Source organism: Contarinia nasturtii, unplaced genomic scaffold (assembly GCF_009176525.2).
Source record: "Contarinia nasturtii isolate CC-2019 unplaced genomic scaffold, AAFC_CNas_1.1 Cnas_scaffold_1840, whole genome shotgun sequence".
Classification (NCBI taxonomy): domain Eukaryota; kingdom Metazoa; phylum Arthropoda; class Insecta; order Diptera; family Cecidomyiidae; genus Contarinia; species Contarinia nasturtii.
Genome location: NW_022199171.1, coordinates 38,535 through 58,890, shown reverse-complemented (window position 1 = coordinate 58,890; position 20,356 = coordinate 38,535). Strand labels below are relative to the sequence as shown.

The 20,356-nt window shown below is 35.3% G+C and overlaps 4 protein-coding genes and 2 non-coding genes across 6 annotated transcripts; 1 reads left to right on the top strand and 5 right to left on the bottom strand.

Annotated features, from left to right (window-relative positions):
* The first annotated feature begins 341 nt into the window (after window positions 1–341).
* Window positions 342–414, top strand: Trnaa-ugc. The gene has a single exon. It is a non-coding gene; the product is annotated as a tRNA-Ala (tRNA).
* Window positions 415–1,252: 838 nt separating this feature from the next.
* Trnay-gua lies at window positions 1,253–1,344 on the bottom strand. Its single transcript is given in 2 exon segments — window positions 1,253–1,288; window positions 1,308–1,344. It is a non-coding gene; the product is annotated as a tRNA-Tyr (tRNA).
* Window positions 1,345–1,791: 447 nt separating this feature from the next.
* Window positions 1,792–3,617, bottom strand: LOC116347395. Its single transcript, XM_031777972.1, has 3 exons — window positions 3,453–3,617; window positions 2,719–2,887; window positions 1,792–2,656 (listed from the first exon to the last, which is right to left on the bottom strand). Exons 2-3 carry the CDS (start codon window positions 2,871–2,873, stop codon window positions 1,933–1,935), a joined length of 879 nt encoding a protein of 292 aa, XP_031633832.1. The 5' UTR covers window positions 2,874–2,887; window positions 3,453–3,617; the 3' UTR covers window positions 1,792–1,932.
* Window positions 3,618–3,968: 351 nt separating this feature from the next.
* LOC116347370 (zinc finger protein 91-like) lies at window positions 3,969–8,154 on the bottom strand. Its single transcript, XM_031777944.1, has 6 exons — window positions 8,081–8,154; window positions 7,630–8,011; window positions 7,150–7,432; window positions 6,024–6,030; window positions 5,222–5,383; window positions 3,969–5,158 (listed from the first exon to the last, which is right to left on the bottom strand). The coding sequence occupies exons 1-6, from the start codon at window positions 8,152–8,154 to the stop codon at window positions 4,219–4,221; spliced, it is 1,848 nt and encodes a 615-aa protein (XP_031633804.1). The 3' UTR covers window positions 3,969–4,218.
* A 624-nt stretch (window positions 8,155–8,778) lies between these two features.
* On the bottom strand, window positions 8,779–10,720 carry LOC116347396 (zinc finger and SCAN domain-containing protein 31-like). The gene is made up of 3 exons (XM_031777973.1): window positions 10,626–10,720; window positions 9,979–10,147; window positions 8,779–9,776 (listed from the first exon to the last, which is right to left on the bottom strand). Exons 2-3 carry the CDS (start codon window positions 10,131–10,133, stop codon window positions 8,849–8,851), a joined length of 1,083 nt encoding a protein of 360 aa, XP_031633833.1. The 5' UTR covers window positions 10,134–10,147; window positions 10,626–10,720; the 3' UTR covers window positions 8,779–8,848.
* Window positions 10,721–11,339: 619 nt separating this feature from the next.
* On the bottom strand, window positions 11,340–12,636 carry LOC116347369 (zinc finger protein 813-like). The gene is made up of 2 exons (XM_031777943.1): window positions 12,470–12,636; window positions 11,340–12,401 (listed from the first exon to the last, which is right to left on the bottom strand). The coding sequence occupies exons 1-2, from the start codon at window positions 12,634–12,636 to the stop codon at window positions 11,471–11,473; spliced, it is 1,098 nt and encodes a 365-aa protein (XP_031633803.1). The 3' UTR covers window positions 11,340–11,470.
* Between the last annotated feature and the right edge of the window lie 7,720 nt (window positions 12,637–20,356).

Genomic DNA, 20,356 nt, shown 5'->3' with positions numbered 1-20,356 from the left:
TTTGAACAAATACGAACTGCGTTGATGGCGTAGAATGAATGGGATCGACACAAAAATCTTATCAAATTTGCATACACATGCGCTTGAATATTTGTTTGCAGCTCTATTACAACGCATTCCACGTGTATAGTGCAAAGTACATTCCGAATTTATTTCAATTTGTTCCCACAATTATATGCTTAGTTAAAGCCTTCAACAGAGCTGTGTTTCGATAGTTTGCGTGCATATATCATATGTCACTCATGTACGTGTCGTAAATAAAACTTGAACCATTTCAAATTTGTGGAATAGGCAAAAAATGAAGAAAAATAAGGAATAATACCAACCAACCTAAAGCATGAGGGGAATTAGCTCAGATGGTAGAGCGCTCGCTTTGCATGTGAGAGGTAGCGAGATCGATGCTCGCATTCTCCAAGGTCTTTTTTTTATTTTCGCTTTTCGTTCTTTTTTCATCAGTTTTATTCATTACTTCCATCAGTTGGCATAATTCAGAATTGGAATTAATTTAAAAAAAAATTTAATACGAAAAAAGCATGTTTTTTCGATGCTCGCATTCTCCAGTTACTTTTTATTTCTTTTTATTTTTATGTTTTATCGCAGTTTTTATGTTAAAAAAACGCTGATTTCTTTTCGTACAAAATTTTATTTAAATTTATCGATTTCGATACTTTTTACTGCAAGCAACTGAACGATAATCAATTTTATTTACAACTTGAAAGATAGTGACGGTCGGACGATAAGCTGGTTTTTAATCAGTACTGCTTCCCGATTGTGAATGATATAAAAAACAACGAATTAAAATTCATCGGTGAATAAATACGTCACAAGAAATACATCGTCTGTGCAGAAAGTAGCTCGATTCAATTTTGAATGAAATTCAATGAATAAATGAATCTACGTGGATCATAGCTATTTATTTAGAAAAATCATACAGCCTGACCTATTTATTATTTAATATTACTATTTATTGAGAAATCTTAATTCCTTTCTATTTAAATTGTATATTTGTGTTCAAATTGTTTGGAGGTCACTTTTGGACTTTCACATTTGAAATCGTGTAGTCACTCGTGTAATTGCTAGCAAGAAAAAAGTTGCTTGCCACCAAAATGTTATGTAATTGCAAACATAATCACAATTTTAAAAGTCGAAATTAAATAAATTTCCACCCAAAAATTGGCACCGAATTATTTTGAGAAACATAAAAAAATGTGAATGAAAAGAAAAATATAAAAGAGAAAAAAAAAATTCAGTTTCCTTCGAATCGGAGTCGAACCGATGACAAATGGATTTCAACTAGATAATTGCCTCTACAGTCCACTGCTCTACCAACTGAGCTACCGAAGGTGTTGTTCAATGAATGGCTCGATCGCATGTCACGATTTCATTACTTGAAAAATTAAATAATTTGTTTGTTTTTTTTTCTCACTTTAATGATGACTTGTGAAATCAGGTTCCAAGTGAAAGGAAATGCTTATCGGTAAATTTAACTGAATGAATTTGACAAAAAGTTAGAAAGTCAAATATGAGCAAATAGATCTAAAAAATAAAAGTTTTATTTCTATTACGGAAAAGAGACCTTTTGTGTTTTGCAGGAAATCTTATTCCTTCCAAAAGAACGGAACACATACACGTATGAAGGGAAAAAGCAACAAAATTACGAAATAAATTTTATTTTGACATTCAGCATGAACACTAGCATGAACAACATTTGGCGAAAGAAAAATTGTGTTGTTGTTTGTGAAAATAATGGCATAAAAGCAAAAAAAAAATTGAATGCAAAATTTAGTTGATGAGTCAGTGAAATCAAATGGATGCGAATTAAAGTGACTTAAAATTCGATTAAAAATAAAATAGACATAGCAATGAGCCCATGCTTTAGATCTGGCATTGTCGACCATTGTTCACATCACTTCAATCGTCATCCATTCGATTCTAATCGGTGTGAGTATGCATGTGATGTTTAAGTACCAATTGGCTATTGCACGAATATTGGCAATGTTGGCATTTGAATCGTTTTCTTAAATTCAGTTGAGTTGACGAACTTGTTTTTTTGTTTCGAGTTACTTTTGAGCCCGATGCAGCATTTCGTTTTGACTCTCCAATTCCTCTTCCTCGCTTTTTTTTACCTTTGGCACCATCCATGACGTTTAATGCATTGTTTGGTGTGACCGTGGATGTTACAGTGGATGTAACAGTGGATGTAACAGTGGATGTGCGCCCATTCAATGCATTCACTTCGACAACCATCAACGGAATGTGATCGTCGACATCCATTCCTTCGACTTTCATTGCGCGACCCAATTCCGTGTAGCTTCCATCGTCATGAATTTCAACTACTGGTGGTATGTCATGATCTTTTTGACGGGTAGGTTCCGATACTGATGGCATTACAGCAGCTCCCTCATCTTCTTCATCGTGGGCGGTTTCCTCTGGATCCGGTGGCAAAACAAATCCAACGTCGTCAACGTATTTAATGCCATGGTCATCATCGATATCATCGTTATGGTCACCGTCATGGTCACTGTCGTTAATTCCATTGGAATGAAGTGGAACCAACAGGGATTGATCGGTTGTAGACGTGGTCGCATCCATACCATCGTTGGCTTGATCTTCGAACATCGAATTCATTTCGAACTGGTCATACGTTTCTTCGATTCTACAAGTGATTGAAATCATTTCAATAAAAAATCGAACGGAATTTCCGTCTAATTTACTAACCTTTTATTAGAAGCCTTCAGGAAATATTGCTTGAATTCGGCATTCAACGATAGGCCATTTCGTTTGAGTGCAATTTTGATATTGGCCAGAGAATATTTTGCTTGGTTATCAAATTCAGCGAGCATTTCATTCATTTCGTCGCTCCAGCTCTTCATTTTTGGAGTTTTTGCTACATTGGAATAGATACAACGATGATTGGTGGTGGCAGTAATGCATTTTAACAAGAACTAACTAGTCGCTTGCTGCTACAATTACGGCACATGGTGGGTGCTTATAGGAAACAGCGACTTGATGTTCAATTATGAAAGTACGCTGATTGAATGATTTTAAAGCAACAACGGACCAGTTCGGTCGAATCTATGATCAGTTCTTGTTTGAGGGAACGAATTTTTTTTATTGAATTTCAGCTGTGAACAAATCATAAAATCAGACCTTGCTGTAAATAAATACATGATTGTGTTGGTTGAAGCACCACTGATGGCAAAATAAAACAAGATGGCGATTATTTTACGCAAAACGCCAATTTTTTTTACGAATAAATCAATATTAACATATTTCTCAAGTTTTGTATTACCAAAAATAATTTTACTTGATGACCAATTCAAATGTAAAATCAATTTCAATTCACAGAAAAATTGGATTAGTTTGATGTTTGTTCATGAAACTCCGTCCACGTTCACATCAATTTAAATTTGGAATAAATTATCTTATGCCATAAACCTAGGCCTTCTTACCTTGATCACGTTTTGAGAAATAATTCGACAAGAAAGTTATGTACTTTTATAGGAATTAGCGGAATGTATGAAGTCAATTCGAGACAAAAAAGTATTAATTCGATGAAAATATGAGTTTATTTTATTACTTTTAATGCTTCCAAATTAAAACGTGCCGAGTACGTGTTGTGTAACATACAGAATAACGATATTAAATGACAGCCATCAGTAGCAGCAGCAAGAAAATGTCAAAATGAATTCGCTGCCCTGTGGGTCCAGAAGTAGCGAAATCAATTGCGGAGAAACACTCAAAACATTTGATTTGAAAGCAAATTGAATCACAATTGAATGGAAGCGTTGAAAATATTTTATTTTTCAAACTATTGTTCCTAAATACATTGAATTATTGGTACCAAAAACTAATCTTTAACAAAATTCTTCAGCTTACTTGATGATTTTATTAATGACTTTGGGGTGATCTTTCGAGGATCAATTTAATTTGTTTGAAAATGGAACAAATGTCCAAGATACGTTGTATTTTTTTAACTTAATGTATGAAAGTAGTGTATATAGGTGTGTTGAATATTTCAAAGGTGACTCGGCACATGTCGAATTCTGTACGTCTGCATTAATGTGCCGTATCTCCTATAGAAGCTTATTACTGAGTTTTCTGTGGGAGTTTTTTTTTACTATTTTCTTGTATTTTGTGTCTATTATTCTAAAAGTTTTGAAAAGCCATTAAATGTTAGGTCGACGGGTGTCGTGAAAGTTTCGAAAACGAGAGTCATTAAGGGTTGATTCTGGTGTGGATGGTGTCCAAATGCATCTTCAGGTTATCTTTCTGTGTAAAACCCTTCATACAAATCTTGCATCGAAACGGCTTCTCACTGGTGTGCTTTCGCATATGCTTTTTAAAAGTATTTTTATTCACCGTGACATACTTCTTGCAGATATGGCATTCATATCGACGTGATTTGCACACCTTCTCGTGGGCTTCTTTGTCGGTCTTCTGGGAAAATCCACTGAAACAACCTCGGCAATGGAACGGAATTTCATCGGTGTGAGTCATTTTGTGCCTTTCCTTGTTACTTAGCTGGGTGAATTCTTTGCGGCAAATTTCACATCGATATGGTTTCTCACCAGTATGGGTACGCATGTGACGTTTGAAATTCCTCCGATCACAGGAATGTCCACAAAGTTTGCAATTGGATCTCTTCTTCAACTGGTTTGACTTTTTATGCCCAATTTCTTCTAGAGTTGAGCTCGATTCCGCATTTTGGCGTTTCGTTGATCTTTTCGTCACGTTTTTAGTTTTGGTACCATCAGCGACATTTCGTCCAGTGTTCAGCGTGACATGTTGGTAATGTGATTTGATTCCGTTAAGCATCATGTTCGGCACTTCGTCAGTGTAGCCAAAATCATTGTTCAATTGAACCAAATCGTTTAATTCAGGTGGTATGCCATGGTCACCGTACTGAACAATTGACTTCATTGTCGATGGTTCCATTAAAACCTGATTATCTGCTTGGCCTTCTTCGTCGCTTGAGTCGATGATTTCGACTGGGTCATTGAGTTCTTGTTTTATATTGGTCATATCATATCTGGGAGTATAAATTGAGCTCATCATCGGCAATTCATTGTTTGTTAACGAGCTCGCATCCGCCCTAGCGTAGTTTTTGTTTCTTAACGCGGTGTTGATTTTGAATTGATCATAAGTTTCCTCGATGCTAAGAATGTAACATGCATTACAATAGGAATGAATTTGGAGAGTAATTTAGGAAAATACTAACCAGTTATTCGAGGCTCGCAGGAAATACTGCTTAAATTCGTCATTCAGTATCAAACCATCGCGCACGAATGCCATTTCAATGTTAATCAGTGAATATTTTGCTTGGCGTTGGAATGCAGCAAGCATTTCGCTCATCTCGTCACTCCAGCTCAACATTTTTGGCCTTTTGGCGAAATTAAAATAAACCGAATCCAAATAAAATTAACGATTTATTTTAGACGGTGAAATAAATGATAATAATAATTAAAAGAAGTGTTTCGGACTGGTCTGTTGATTGTTACTATTTCCTAGTTGTACTAGAAAAATTTTGATTTTCCCATTAAAAATGTCACAAAAAATTCAATTTGGAATTAAATAATAATTATCCTATGCCATGAACGAACCCAGTCAGCGCAACAAAATATTGTCCTTACCTTGTTCACGTTTTGATAAATAACTTCCAACAAAATGAAATGCTCCTATGGACAATGTGGTGTGTTTGAAATGAATTCAAGGCAACAAAATATTATTTCGATGAATAAGTTTATTTCTTTAGTTTTGCTGCTTTCAGATTGAATAGTCTGGACGACCTATTGTACAGCTAATGGAACAAAAAGAATGAATAACTTTGTAGCAATGACATAACTGTCAAAACTAATTCGCTGCATTTTGGTTCCTTCAACAGCTAAATTATTTGCGGCAAGAGACTGGAGACTTTTGAGCGAATTGAATCACGACTGTATAGTTTTAAAAATATTTTATTCAATGCGTTATTCAATTGGGCATTTTTAATATATCTTAAAGATTATTTGAAAAATTCGAACTCGAAACCTGCCAAATAAACGTGAATCAAATAATTTGAATGTTTAAAATGAATGTAGTTTGAATTTAACTAATTAATTGCTATGAAAAAGTGTTTTCGGTACATATTGGTTTGAACTCGATTTATTTTAGAGATAATGAAGAGAAACACGCATTTTACAACTTCTGTTCACCACCTGCACTAAAAAACGTGTTCTTAGATTATTTTAATGAGAGTTAGGACTAAACGTTGATTAAAAAGTCAATCAATAGTGGACACTTGCCAGTTAGCTCCAACAATCAGCTCCAGGTAAAATTCCAACATAATTTCCATTGAAGTTTTATTGGACAAATTAGAAATTTCAATTGTAAAATTGTGTAGTTGGTACCAAGAAACGTCATGTTGTTTTTTTTCTTCACAAAGCCCTAATTCGTTAAGCATACACTTATCAACTTTTAATTTTTCCCCAGTGTAATCAGAGCCAAAATAATCTATGTAAAATCAATGACAATTCAAAGTTCAACTTTAATTTTCTCATAAAATTCTGTCCTACTTCACATAAAATTCAATTTGGAATTAATTATCTTATGCCATACACCTTATTATGCGCTGTCTGGCAACAAAATATTGTTCTTACCTTGCTCACGATTTGATCAATAATTTTGAACAAATGAAATGCTCCTATGCGAATAGTGGAATTTTTATAATGAATTCAAGAAAACAAAGTATTCGATGAAAATATGAATTTATTTCTTTAATTTAGCTTCGAGATTAAAACGTGTTGGGGGTCTGTTGTATAACGAGTGGTAGAGAAATAAATTGACTGCATTCAATGTTAACCATAAATGACAGCCGATATAAGCTGTCTAGTCGATTCTAAATGCAGCGAAATCACTTCGCCGCAAGGGGGAATTTGGATATTTGAGCGAATGTATAATTGAATCACAATAACCTAAAGCGAGTATCTATTACATTTTTGATAGCTTTATTAACATTTGAAAAATTAGGATTTGAAATTGGCTTATACGGAAAGGTTGAGAATGAGTGTAAGTTGAATTAAAATGAAGGGTTGACCTTTGAAGTGAACGGTACCAAAAATTAAATGTTGTCAAAGCATTGAAGGTGGAAGTGAACTCAAAAGTTGATACTTGTGTGGAGTGTGTTCAAATGTCTTTTCAGACTTCTTTTCTCCGTAAAACGCTTCATACAAATGTGGCAGCGGAACGGTTTTTCACCGCTGTGCTTTCGTATATGCCCTTTCAAGTGACTTTTACCAACAGTAGAAAATTTCTTACAAATGTGGCATTCATATCGACGTGTTTTGCACATGAAAACATGGGCTTTTTGGTCGACCTCCTGGGAAAATCCGGTGAAACAGCCTGGACAGTGGAACGGAATTTCATCAGTGTGAGCAACTTTATGCTTTTTCATCTGATTTAAACGCGTGAAGTTTTGGTGGCAAATATCACATCGATATGGTTTGTCACCGGTGTGAGTACGCATGTGACGATTTAAGTGCCCTTTCTGATTGCTGGAATATTCACAATGTTGGCATTTGAAACGCTTCTTCATCTGCAACTCGATTTCAGCACCGTCTTTTGGACATTTCTTCGGTCTTGTGACCAAACAAATCTATCCACTTCCATTTTTTCTTCATCTTCGACGCTATCCTCATCTTCAATTGATATCTCGAATTCATCTCCCTGGCAATTGCGATTGTTTGAGTTTCTCACTTCGTCAGTGCTTTCATCGTAGACAAATTGAGCATCACCATAGAATTCAGGTGGCATATCATTTCCAACGTATTGAATGTCTGATGCCGTTTCCGATGATTCCAATTCACCTTCATCCAAACCTTCTTCACTACTCGAGTCGATTAGATTAGTCAGATCATTCATTTCTTTTCGAAAGCCGTTGAAGTCAAAATTTTTAATGCTTCCATATGAATCGACGTCGACTTGGTTTCTCAACATTGAACTAATTTCGAACTGGTCATAAGTATCCTTGATTCTGAGAGTTATTGAAATAGCTTTTTTAAAACATATGATCGAATGGATTGTTAGGGTGATATATACTTACTGTTTATTCGTGGACCGCAGAAAATATTGCTTGAATTCAGCATTGAACGTTAAACCGTCGCATTGGAATGCCATTTTGATATTACACAAGGATGCTTTTACTTGGCGATTAAGCACACCAAGCATGTTATTCATCTCGTCGCTCCAACTCGACATTTTCAAACTGGAAAATCAGAACTGTCTGTATTTAGGTCAACTACTATTTGGGTCTTCTGTAAAATTCAATTGCTCTTATCTTGTTTACGTTTTGATAATGAATAATTTCAAACAAAATGAAATGCTCTGAAGCAAAAAGTAGAATATTTGAAATGAATTCAAGACAACAAAGTATTATTTCGCTGAAAATCTGAGTTTCTTTAATTTTGATGTTTCTAGATTGAAACGTGTTGATTATGTGTTGTACAACTAATAGAACTGAAAGAATGATGACATTTAATGTGAAACGGCAGCAGCAACAAACTGTCAAAAAGAATTTGCTGCATTCTGGTGTCAAGCACAGCAAAATCAGTTGCGGCGAGAGACTAATTGAATTGGATTAATAAGCAAATTAAGCTACAATTGTAAGGATATAATTTACTTTTAACGATTGTCTATGAATTGGCACTTAATGACTAAAATTAAAGTATTTTCTTATTAAATTGTCAATATTGTTTAATTGAAATTAATATTCGGGATCTTTTATCAAAGTGTTTTGACTTTTTAAGAGAACTGTATTAAAGGTCATCGCAATGCATGTTGTGTAAATTATGAGGATTGATGAGAATCTTCTTCAAGGGTTGATGCTTGTGTGAAATGTTTCCAAATGTATTTTTAGACTATATTTCACTGTGAAACCCTTCATACAGATCTTGCACCGGAACGGTTTTTCCCCGTTGTGTTTTCGCAGATGAATTTTCATATGAGATTTAGACACAGTGACAAACGTCTTGCAGATATGGCATTCATATCGCCGTGACTTGCATACCCTTTCGTGGGCTTTTCTTTCGACTTTCTGCGAAAATCCATCGAAGCAACCTCGGCAATGGAACGGAATTACATCAGTGTGAGTAATCTTGTGTCTCTTCTTGTTAATTAGCTGGGCGAATTCTTTGCGGCAAATTTCACATCGATATGGCTTTTTGCCGGTGTGAGTATCCATGTGGCGCTTGAGTAGCCAATTTTTATCACTGGAATATTCACAATGTTGGCATTTGAAACGCTTCTTCATCTGCAAATGATTTTCAGTGCCGTTTCTTGGGCATTTCTTCGGTCTTCTTGCCATGTTTTTGGTGGTACCGGCGATGTTTGATTCGATGTGTAGTGTAATAGTGGATGTGTCCATATTTGGTACAATGGCTGGAATATCATTCTCGATTTCTTCTACTTTCTTTGAGTCATCCATTTCAGAATAGCTTCCATCGTCGCCGTCATGGTGTAGTTCGGGTGGTATGTCGTGGTCGTCGTATCGAATGGTGGATGCCACTTCCGATGATTCCAATTTAAACCGATTTTCTGGTTGGTCTTCGCCGTCGCTTGAATCGATGACTTCAACTAAATCACTTATTGTTTGTCGATTGCCGTTGGAGACATGATTTTCATTACGAAATGAGTTCATCATTGAAAATGTATCGACTTCTGATGTGTTTCTATACGTGCCAACGTTGATTTGGTCCTCGAACATTGATTTAATTTCAAACTGATCGTAAGATTCCTCAATTCTGCGGGTGATTGACATGAGTTAAAAGATATTATGAATGAATGAAATAAAATACAGGTATCAAAGCTGTTATAGGCACCGCGGAAGTGCAGGCACTTTCAAGTGCTGTCATTTCTATGGTACTGGACAAATTATATAGAATATGTATTAGTGAGTGTCCCCACCTCTCCGGTGACAACAACAGCTCGGGCAGATATACTAACTGTTTATTCGTGGACCGTAGGAAATATTGCTTGAATTCAGCATTGAACGATAAACCATCGCGTGTGAGTGCAATTTTAATATTTTTCAGAGAAGCTTTTACTTGGCGATTAAGTACACCAAGCATATTGTCCATTTCATCGCTCCAGCTCAACATTTTCGGGCTTTGATCTATATTGGAATAAATAAAATAGCAATAAAATGCATGGTTAATTTTTTGCTTATTACATAAATTTTCATGAGAGTTGAGGTAAATCGTCATAGATCTATGCCGATAGTAAGCATCTATGACATGAATCGGCTGCATTGGTTTCATGGTTGTTCTTTTCGATGTTTACGGTTTCGAGTTTTTCTCGCAAATAATAATTTTATAATACATGACAACTGTGAACCCCAAGAGGAACATCTCCGAATCTTGGGATTATTAGATGCCATATTGGCTTATTCCCCCAAACTTGTACAAAGATCGGACTAGTCTTAACAAATGTATCTATGTGAATGTGAAAGCAATGACAATTCAATAGCAAATGGATAAATTTTTAAATTTCTTTTGTTTTCAAAAATCAGTTTGGAATAAATAATGTTATGCCATGATTCTGTGTAATGAGTTTTTCTTCTTCTATGTTGTTAGTTAAAATATTTTTCTTACCTTGCTAACGTTTTGATGAAGAATATACAAAAAAATGAAATATTCTTATCCAATTAGTGGAATGTTTGAAATGAATTCAATACAACAAAATAATAATTCGATGAAAATACGCGTTTATTGCTTTAAATTTTGTTTCCAGGTAGAAACTTGTTGAGCAAATTTGAGTACAACAAATGGAACAGAAAGAATGAAGCAAATTTATACGAATCAGTGACAGAACCAACCAGCTGTCAAAACAAATTCGCTGAATTCTGATTTTGATCAAAGCGAGCATATTTGCGGCGAAAGATCTGAGGAATTTCATCCTTAAATAAAAAATGGATGAATTTAAAACTGTATTTTATTTCTCAACAACATGGAAATGAATGGAAAAATACATGGAATAAAATTTGGTGAACGTTCAATATAATTCATTGACGAACTGTCAAACTATTTTTTTGTCCCTTAAAATTTCCTTGTGTCTGATTTATTTCGCTGCTACTTTTGAACATATTTCGTCAAAATCGAACGTTAAATTTCAAATTGAGAGAATGAATAAATAAATCAGATTTGTCAGTGCTTTTTGAATTTAATTGACATTTATTGAAAGTATTTTTTCAACTATGGAAACTTTTACTAGAGAAGAGAGTCATTTAACATAAGAAATTTAATGTTTTTGAATATTGTATATATAATAGTGTAGAAGGCGTCTGCAATTTGATAGAGTAGGTTTGAAATTAAAAAAGAAATTGGAATGGATTGATTGAATTTATAGATTGATTCTAGTATGGATGGTATCCAGATGCTTCTTCAGATTTCCCTTCTCTGTAAAACATTTCATACAGATTTCGCATCGAAACGGTTTTTTATCTGTGCGTCCTCATATGACTTTTGAAATGATGTTTGTTAGCATTGACAAACTTCTTACAGATATGGCATTCATATCGACGTGATTTGCATAATTTTTCATGGGCTTTTTGTTTGACCTTCTCGGAAAATCCCGTGAAACAGCCTCGGCAATGGAATGGGATTTCGTTAGTGTGAGTGATTTTGTGTTTTTTCATGCCTTGTAGTGTTGTGAATTTTTTACAGCAAATATCACATCCATATGGTTTCTCACCGGTGTGAGTGCGCATGTGACGAGTGATGTTCGGTTTGTGATTGCTGGAATATTCACAATATTGGCATTTGAATCGTTTCTTCATCACCAAATGGTTTAATGAATTTGACTTTTTATTTCCCAACAATCCTGGAGTCGAACACACTTCGACCGTTGATCTGCTAGATCTTCCAATCACCTTCTTACTTTTGGTACCATTAACGACTTTCTGACCATTGTTCACTGTGGCTGTGGATGAGCGTCCATCTGTTAAGTCCATTACACGATGAGTGTCGACAGTCAACGGCTTGTTATCGTCCGCTTCCATTGCGTTATCTATTTCTGCTGTAATTGCGTTGCTGTAATTGATGCCGTATAGATTCATGTTTGGCGTTTCATCATCAATATAGCTTCCATCGTCGTCAAGTTGATCACCATCGGTTAATTCAGGTGGCATGTCGTGATCCGTGTACCGAGCAGTAGATAGCGCTTCCAATAATTCCATCTTAACTTGATTGTCTGCTTGGTCTTCTTCATCGCTTGAGTCGATAATTTCGACGGAGCCATTGATTTGTGTTTGGGTATTGTTCATGCCACGAGTATTGATTGAGCTTAACATCTCACTCACTTCTGCATGATGTCTGGCTTGGTCCTTCAACAATGAATTCATTTTGAATAGATCATAAGTTTCCTCAATGCTACGAATGTATAAAGTGGATTTATTAAAATTAAGTAATCGTATGCAAACCAAGACGAATTTACTAACCGGATATTCGAAGCTTGCAAGAAATACTGCTTGAATTCATCATTGAGTAATAGGCCGCTGTACTTGAATATCATTTCAATTTTGCCCAGAGAAATTGTTGTCTGACGTTCAAATTCCGAAAGCATTTTCAGCATTTCGTGTCGCCAGTCCATTGTTGATGCCTCCATCTTGGTCTGGAAATAGAACGGATCAATTGTTTTGATTGACTATAATTGAATACCGAATCGGCTCATAGTGTTGTCCAAACTGCATATAACTTAAAATTGGGCATGATTATGGATCGTTTAAATACCAAAAACTCTTACCTTCTACAAATGTGATTTTTATTCTGGGTCGTTTTTACGAAGCAAAGCTTTTCTTGGATAAATCAGAACTAGTGAAAGTGGTTTTACTACATGAAATGACATGAACTGTCAAACTGTTTTTTCATCCCGTTCAATTTGTCTTGCGACGAATTCAATTCGCTGCTGTTTCGTTTCGTTAAAATTGAAAGTTGAATTCAAATCGAGAAAATAAATGAAATAAATCAATTATATTCTCGTTGGAAATGAAATGATCTTCTACAACCTTGATAAATGCTGAACGGATCAATCCTTTGCTAGGCACCATGAACATCAATTGCAAAAGACACAAAGCAGAGATCATTTGGAAAATCTATGACAAATTGTTCATTTAGGGTGGTGATTTTTCGAAGGACAATTTTACAGCGAAAGCACAAACATGTATGGCGTAAAATTGAACAAAACAATTTTTTTTTTTTTAGATATTCAAGTATTAAATTTATTATGTTTTTTTTTCTTAACTTAAACAAAAGAGAAAGAGTAACTTGTGAATGTCTATAAAAGTCATTATTCCATTGTTGGTATGACATTTCACGAACTTAAGAATTCATTATTCAATTAATTGGATTTTTGTGGGATTTTGTTTTGCATGCGCATTTTGTTTATATCATGCTGGTTTGACGTTCGCAAAAATGCCATCAAAGGTTGATAAAGGCGATAGATCTTGTGAAAGTTTTAAATAAGGAGAAATTTCAACAGTTGATTCTGGTGTGGATGGTGTCCAAATGTGTCTTTAAATCAAATTTTTGTGTAAAACGCTTCATACAGATTCCGCATCGAAACGGTTTTTCACCGCTGTGCTTTCGCATATGCTTTTTAAAATTATATTTGTCAGCAGTGACATACTTCTTGCAGATATGGCATTCATAACGACGATATTTGCACACTTTTTCATGGGATTCTTGGTCATCCTTCTGGGAAAATCCAGTGTAACAGCCACAGCAATGGAATGGTATTTGATCAGTGTGAGTGACTTTGTGCCTTTTCATGTTTCTTGTTTGGGTGAATCCCTTGTGGCAAATATCACATCGATATGGTTTATCACCGGTGTGAGTACGCATATGTAACGTCATGTGCTCTTTCTGATTGCAGGAATATTCACAACGTTGGCACTTGAAACGCTTCATGACTTTCAACTGGTTAATTTTGTTCTTATTCGCCAATGATGCTGAAGCTTCAGCTTCTTCTATTGGGCATCTATTTGCTTTGCCTGTCATATTTTTACCGGAGGTCTTACTATTATCGGTACCATCAATGCAATTATTTAATGTGTCAGTGAATGTGCGTCCATTCACAACAACACTTCCAATTGATGCCGAATTTTCACGATTTTGATCGCGTAATTTGCCATACTTGTTCTCGATTCCCGTTGGTATAGTGACGCCAGTCAGATTATTGTATCCACTGTAAGGACTTTTATGAAGTGAAATTGGATTTGATGAACGCTTCCTGATTGTAGTCGAACCAATACGAGTTGCATCATAATTAATGGCCGATTGTCCACTGTTGGCATTCGCAGTTTTGGGTTCCTGCAATGCAACATTCCATGCAGATTTAATCGAAGCGATTTTTAACATTCCTGGTGTTCTACTGACCTTTTCTTCATCGCTCGAGTCATCAATTTCAATGTAATCGAGCTTCCGAATGGATTCTTTGTTTTCTGATTGAAGTCGGGTTTCAATGGAATTGGAGCTTGATACTCCAGACATACTTTTTCGAACATTTTGATTAAATATTTCTTTCTCGATCTTTGCCTCGATTTCAAAATGTTCATAAGCTTCTTCTAACCTGTGAAAATATACATGTACATAAATTGTATGAATTTAAAATGAGCCTCAAGTGACATACGTACCGAGCAATCGAAATTCTTAAAAAGTATTGCTTGAAATTGGGATCAAATGACTTTCCGCTGCATGTAAAGGCAAATTTTATGTTGCCCAACGAATAAATGGCTTGCCGTTCAAGGGCAGCAAGCATTTTCACCATTTCGTTTTTCCAGTCCATTGTCGCCATTTCCATCTGAAAAAAACGTAAAAAAAATATTTCATGGATGCAAAATCGGTTAAAGTTCTCATGTGCCAGCAGAGCTTTTATAGGCACCACCACAACCTCGGCAATGGAACGGAATATCGTTGGTGTGTGTCACCTTGTGTTTTTTCATGTGACCTAGCTGGGGGAATCCCTTTTGGCAAATATCACATCGATGTGGTTTCTCACCGGTGTGTATACGCATGTGACGAGTAAAGTTCGATTTGTCATTGGTGGAATATTCACAATGTTGGCATTTAAAACGTTTCTTCATCTGCAACCGGATTTCAGCACCATCTCTTAGACGTTTCGTTGATCTTCCTGCCATGTTATTACTTCCGATCCTTCTATGGATATTTGATTCGTTGCTCAATATGACAGTAGAAGTGTCTTTGCTGACAATATCGCGATGCAAAGTGAAAGGAACTGCCACTTTCATTGAATTTTCATTTTCAGTGTAGCTTCCATCGTCGTCGTTTTGATCATAATCGTGCCGTTCAGATGGTGTTTCGTAATCATCGTATTGAATGGTGGATGCCACCTCCGATGATTCTAATTTAAACCGATTTCCTGGTTGATCTTCATCACTTGAGTCGATGACTTCGACTGAATCACTTGTTGCCTCTCGAATACCGTGAAAGTCATGATTTTTGGTATACATTGAGCTCAGCATCGGAAGTCTATCAATTGCTGACGTGCTTCCATAAGCATCACCGTTAACTTGGTCCTCAAAAATTGAATTAATTTCAAAGTGGTCATAGGTTTCCTCGATTCTACAAAAAAATTTAAAAAATTTAATCAAAAAGATAAACAAATGGAATCCTGAGATGATATACTAACCGATGGGTCGTGACTCGCATAAAATACTGCCTGAACTCAGCATTAAACGACAAACCATCGCATTTTAGTGCCATTTTAATTTTGCTCAGAGAATATTTGGCTTGTAGTTCGAACGCAAGAAGCATTTGGCTCATCTCGTTATTCCAGTTCAACATTTTCGAATTTTTACCTGGAATATACCGAAACAAAATCAAATTGATAATAATGGAGAGGGAGCATTTTGACTAAACGAGCCAATTGATTCGTTGTTGTTCAAGTTCTTGTCCAAAATAACAATATTCGACTTGGAACAATTCTAAAGGTTACCTTCTCATGTTACGATTCCGAGATGCCAACACAAAATATTGTTCTTACCTTGCTCACCTTTTGATAAATAATTTCCAACAAAATGAAATGCTCTTGGGCGAATAGAAGAATATTTAAAATGAGTTCACTCCAATAAAGTATTAATTCGATGAAAATATGAGTTTATTTCTTTAGTTTCCAGATTGAAACGTGTTGAGTACGTTGTTATGCAACAAGTCGTATAGATAGAACGACGCCATTGAATGCGAAAACCATTAATTTATTGCGAAAACGCTGTCAAAATGAATTCGCTGTAATGGTGTTCTAGACTCAGCTGAAACAGTTGCGGCAAAAGAGTGGGTTTGAATTCTAAGTGCATTAAGTAACCATTGAATGAAAGCTATAAAAATTTAATCTATTTTATTTTCAACCATTGTAAATGTGTGAATTCAGTCAAATTATTGATTATTTAACACAAACATTAAAGGTGCGACCTTCCTAATGATCAATTTCATTTACTTTAGGACACCATAATGTGTCTGAATACAACTAATCAATGAGCAAAATGAATGTTATTTTCGATAATTATTAGTTCAGCTTGAAAAATGTTTTAAATTGTAGATGAGATAAATGGATATTAATAAAAATCTTGATTTCAATGTTTCAATTCAACTGATTTAGTCTCCAAAATATTATTGTATCAAAGTATTTTTCTCACTCGTAACTTATGAGCACGTTTTGCTGGATCGTAATCTAGTTCATTGAATTTGTATTACCATGGAATTATCTTGAGTTTAAACGTTCGAAAAATCCGCAGCATAAATTGAGAATATTTTGAATGTGGATGGGACCTTTTAACAATTGGTGTGGATGATGTCCGAATGTCTCTTCAGACTGCTTTTCACCGTAAAGCGCATCATACAAATCTCGCATCGAAACGGTTTTTCACCGTTGTGTGTTCGCATATGCCTTTTTAAATCATTTTTGTCAGCAGTGACACACTTCTTGCAGATGTGGCATTCATATCGACGTGATTTGCACACTTTTTCGTGGGATTCTTGGTCAGCCTTCTGGGAAAATTCAGTGAGACAGCCACGGCAATGAAACGGAATTTCATCAGTGTGAGTGACTTTGTGCCTTTTCATGTGACCTAGTTGGGTGAATTCTTTGCGGCAAATATCACATCGATATGGCTTTTCACCGGTGTGTTTACGCATATGACGTTTGAGGTGGCACTTGTAGTTGTTCGAATATTCACAAATTTGGCATTTGAATTGCTTCTTTACCTGCATTTGGTTTGACGAAATTGATTGATACGATGATGTTGGGTTCGAATCAGATTTTCTTGCAGATCGAGCTAATTTTCTTATCTTTCGATTATCAAGGGCGTTTATTCCTTTGCCCAATGTTTCGGTTGATGTGCTTTCATTCGATATGGCCATATCGCATTGAAAATCAAAGCCACTCATCGAAATATTACCATACGCTTTCACTCCGCTATCCATTTCCTCGATTGGGTTCATGTCTGGCAGTTCAATATCGCTTCCATCGTTCCCAATTTGAGTGTCATAATTCAATTCAGGTGGTATATCATAATCATCGTTCTGAATGTTAGACGCCATTGCAAATGATTCCAATTTAACCCGATCTTCTTCTTCTTCTTCTTCATCGCTTGATTCAATGACTTTGACTGGGCCACTGAGTTCTGATTGGGTATTGTTCATGAAATAACTTGGGGTATGGGTTGAGTTCATCCGGTATTCAACAATTGCTGAAGATTTCGCTTCCAAGGCTCGGTCTTCGTACATTGAAATAATAGTGAATTCATCATATGTATACTTGATCCTGCACAGTTACAAATCGAAAATTTATGAAAACGCTAATAAATGGTTTAAAATTACTCACCGTTCATTTGAAACGCGCAAAAAATATTGTCCGAACTCAGCATTGAGCGATAAACCATCACGTTTCAATGCCTTTTTAATTTTACCCAAAGAACATTTTACTTGTCGATCGAATACAGTAAGCAATTGGTTCATCTCGTCACTCCAACTCAACATTTTTGGCTTTTTAACTACAATGGCATCGAATAATAAAGAGAATTGTGTATTGTGACTGGTTGTTTCTGCAATTAATACTAAATTATTCAGTTTACTATTGAAATAAATGAATTTTAGTTAAACAATAAACAAATCAAGACCACTCTCTATTTCAAAATCAAAGCTTTTTTATGCAGATGTATGTGTTGGTTGGGAGCATTAGACCCCATCTTAATTTCGATTTATTTTACATACGATCCCAAACTTTTAAGCATACATTTATTTTTCAACGAAAAATATTTAAACGCATTGAATAATAAATTGTATGTAAAATCAAGCTCAACTCATCGTTTTATTTTAGTTTCCCCAACCTTTCCGTACATCTAGTGCGGGAAATGTATTTAGTTTCGAATTTTTATACTTTATCGCGTACAATTCAATTTGAAACAAAATATATTACACTACGAGCGTCCACGGAGTGCAAAAAAATATCGTTCTTACCTTGTTCAATGTTCACGTTTTGATTAATAATTTCCAATAAAATGACAACCTTATGCAAATAGTGGAGTGTTTGAAACGAATTAAAGACAGCAAAGTGGTATTTCGATGAAAATATGAGTTTATTTCTTTAGATTTGATGCTTCCCGATTGAAACGTATCTAAGACGTGTTGTACACCAAATGAAATAGAAAGAAGACGCTATTTAGTGCCAATTATCAATTACAAGCTGTCAAAACTGATTCGCTGCATTTTAGTTCCAAGCGCAATGGATTCAGTTGCGGCGAGATAGACAGAAAGGTTCGGATGGGTGAAAGCGAATTGAATCGAAATTGAATGGATTTGAAAATATTTCATTTTTTAACAAAATTGTAAATTCATAAACGATTAAAATAAATACATTTTCTCCTCCAGTAACTTGTACAAAATTGATTATTTTATATATTTGATGACTTTTTGCAGGGATATTTTATATTTAATTTATTTTATGAGACGAGCATCATCTGCTTGTGTCCAAATAGAGTCCAGTAAAAAGAAAAATAGTGAACATTTGGGATTTATTGGTAATTTCTAACTTGAACAATGAAAGGGTAAGGTCGATTTACAAATGGCATAAATAAATGTCAATGAAAGTTTTCAAAATTGAACGTATCTAATTAAGTGTACTGTATGTATTAATACAATTTTTTGTTAAATTTTTCACTTGTATTTTGTTGCTCGAGGGGGAAACCACGGATTCTAATATGTGCTAATTTTTTCTAATATTTCTAGTAAAACGCCATATGACATGTAATGTACATTTGACATCTTTCTAATGATGTGGTGGGTAACCTCAAGTTGTTGCTATTATTTTTAAGGTACATTTTTTAACCTTTTAATGTTTTTTGAAAAAAAGTTGTCATCTTGTTGTAAATGAAGCGAATGTTGGAATAGTTTTGATGTTTAAAGTTTGCTTCTGCTGTGGATAGTATCCAAATGGTTCTTCAGACTACCTTTTTGCGTAAAACACATCGCACAAATCTCGCATTTATACGGTCTTTCACCATTGTGCGTTCGCATATGAATTTCCAAATGTGTTTTAAACACAGTGATAAACTTCTTGCAAATATGGCATTCATATCGACGTGATTTGCACACTTTTTCATGGGTTACTTGGTCGATCTTTTGCGAAAATCCGGTGAAACAGCCACGGCAATGGAACGGGATTTCGTTGGTGTGAGTCACTTTGTGCTTTTTCAAGTTTTCCATTCTTGTGAATCCTTTACGGCAAATGTCACATCGATGTGGCTTTTCGCCGGTATGAGACCGCATGTGCCGATTGAGCTGGCTCTTATAGTTGTTGGAATATTTACATAGTTGGCACTTGAATCGCTTCTTTATCTCCAAGTGGTTTGAAGAAATTGATTTTTCACTCGATGATGATTTTGGAGTCGAACCAGATTTTCTTGCAGATCTAGCTGATTTTCCCACCATATGGTTAATTTTGGTGGCATAATTCGCAAACGGTCTTTTGATAAATGTGTCAGGTGATGCTTTTTCGTTCGATCCGTCTATATCCCGAAGAAAATCGAAGCCAACCAACGAAGTATCATCATAACCTTTCACCTCGCTACCAATTTTCTCGATTGAGTTTATATCAGACATTTCACTATTGCTTCCATCGTCGCAAAATTGAATGTTATCGTTTAATTCAGGTAGATCACCGAAATTACTGGTAAATTGTGTCTCCGTTGATTCAAATTTAACCCCATTTTGAATTTCTGCTTCTTCGTCGCTTGATTCGATGATTTCGTTTGGACTATGGCGTTCTCTTTGGGGATTTTTCATGAAATGACTTTGGGTATGGATTGAGGTCA

What these genes read in the sequence shown, in the direction of transcription:
- LOC116347395 (XM_031777972.1), bottom strand. Translation starts at nt 2,873, where the DNA reads ATGAAGAGCTGGAGCGACGAAATGAATGAAATGCTCGCTGAATTTGAT. An exon ending in CTGAAGGCTTCTAATAAAAG is followed by an intron (nt 2,657 to 2,718) that starts GTTAGTAAATTA and finishes AATCACTTGTAG; the next exon opens with AATCGAAGAAACGTATGACC.
- LOC116347396 (XM_031777973.1), bottom strand. Translation starts at nt 10,133, where the DNA reads ATGTTGAGCTGGAGCGATGAAATGGACAATATGCTTGGTGTACTTAAT. An exon ending in CTACGGTCCACGAATAAACA is followed by an intron (nt 9,777 to 9,978) that starts GTTAGTATATCT and finishes AATCACCCGCAG; the next exon opens with AATTGAGGAATCTTACGATC.
- LOC116347369 (XM_031777943.1), bottom strand. Translation starts at nt 12,636, where the DNA reads ATGGAGGCATCAACAATGGACTGGCGACACGAAATGCTGAAAATGCTT. An exon ending in TTGCAAGCTTCGAATATCCG is followed by an intron (nt 12,402 to 12,469) that starts GTTAGTAAATTC and finishes ATACATTCGTAG; the next exon opens with CATTGAGGAAACTTATGATC.
- LOC116347370 (XM_031777944.1), bottom strand. Translation starts at nt 8,154, where the DNA reads ATGGCATTCCAATGCGACGGTTTAACGTTCAATGCTGAATTCAAGCAA. An exon ending in CTGCGGTCCACGAATAAACA is followed by an intron (nt 8,012 to 8,080) that starts GTAAGTATATAT and finishes AATAACTCTCAG; the next exon opens with AATCAAGGATACTTATGACC. An exon ending in CTGCGAGCCTCGAATAACTG is followed by an intron (nt 5,159 to 5,221) that starts GTTAGTATTTTC and finishes TTACATTCTTAG; the next exon opens with CATCGAGGAAACTTATGATC.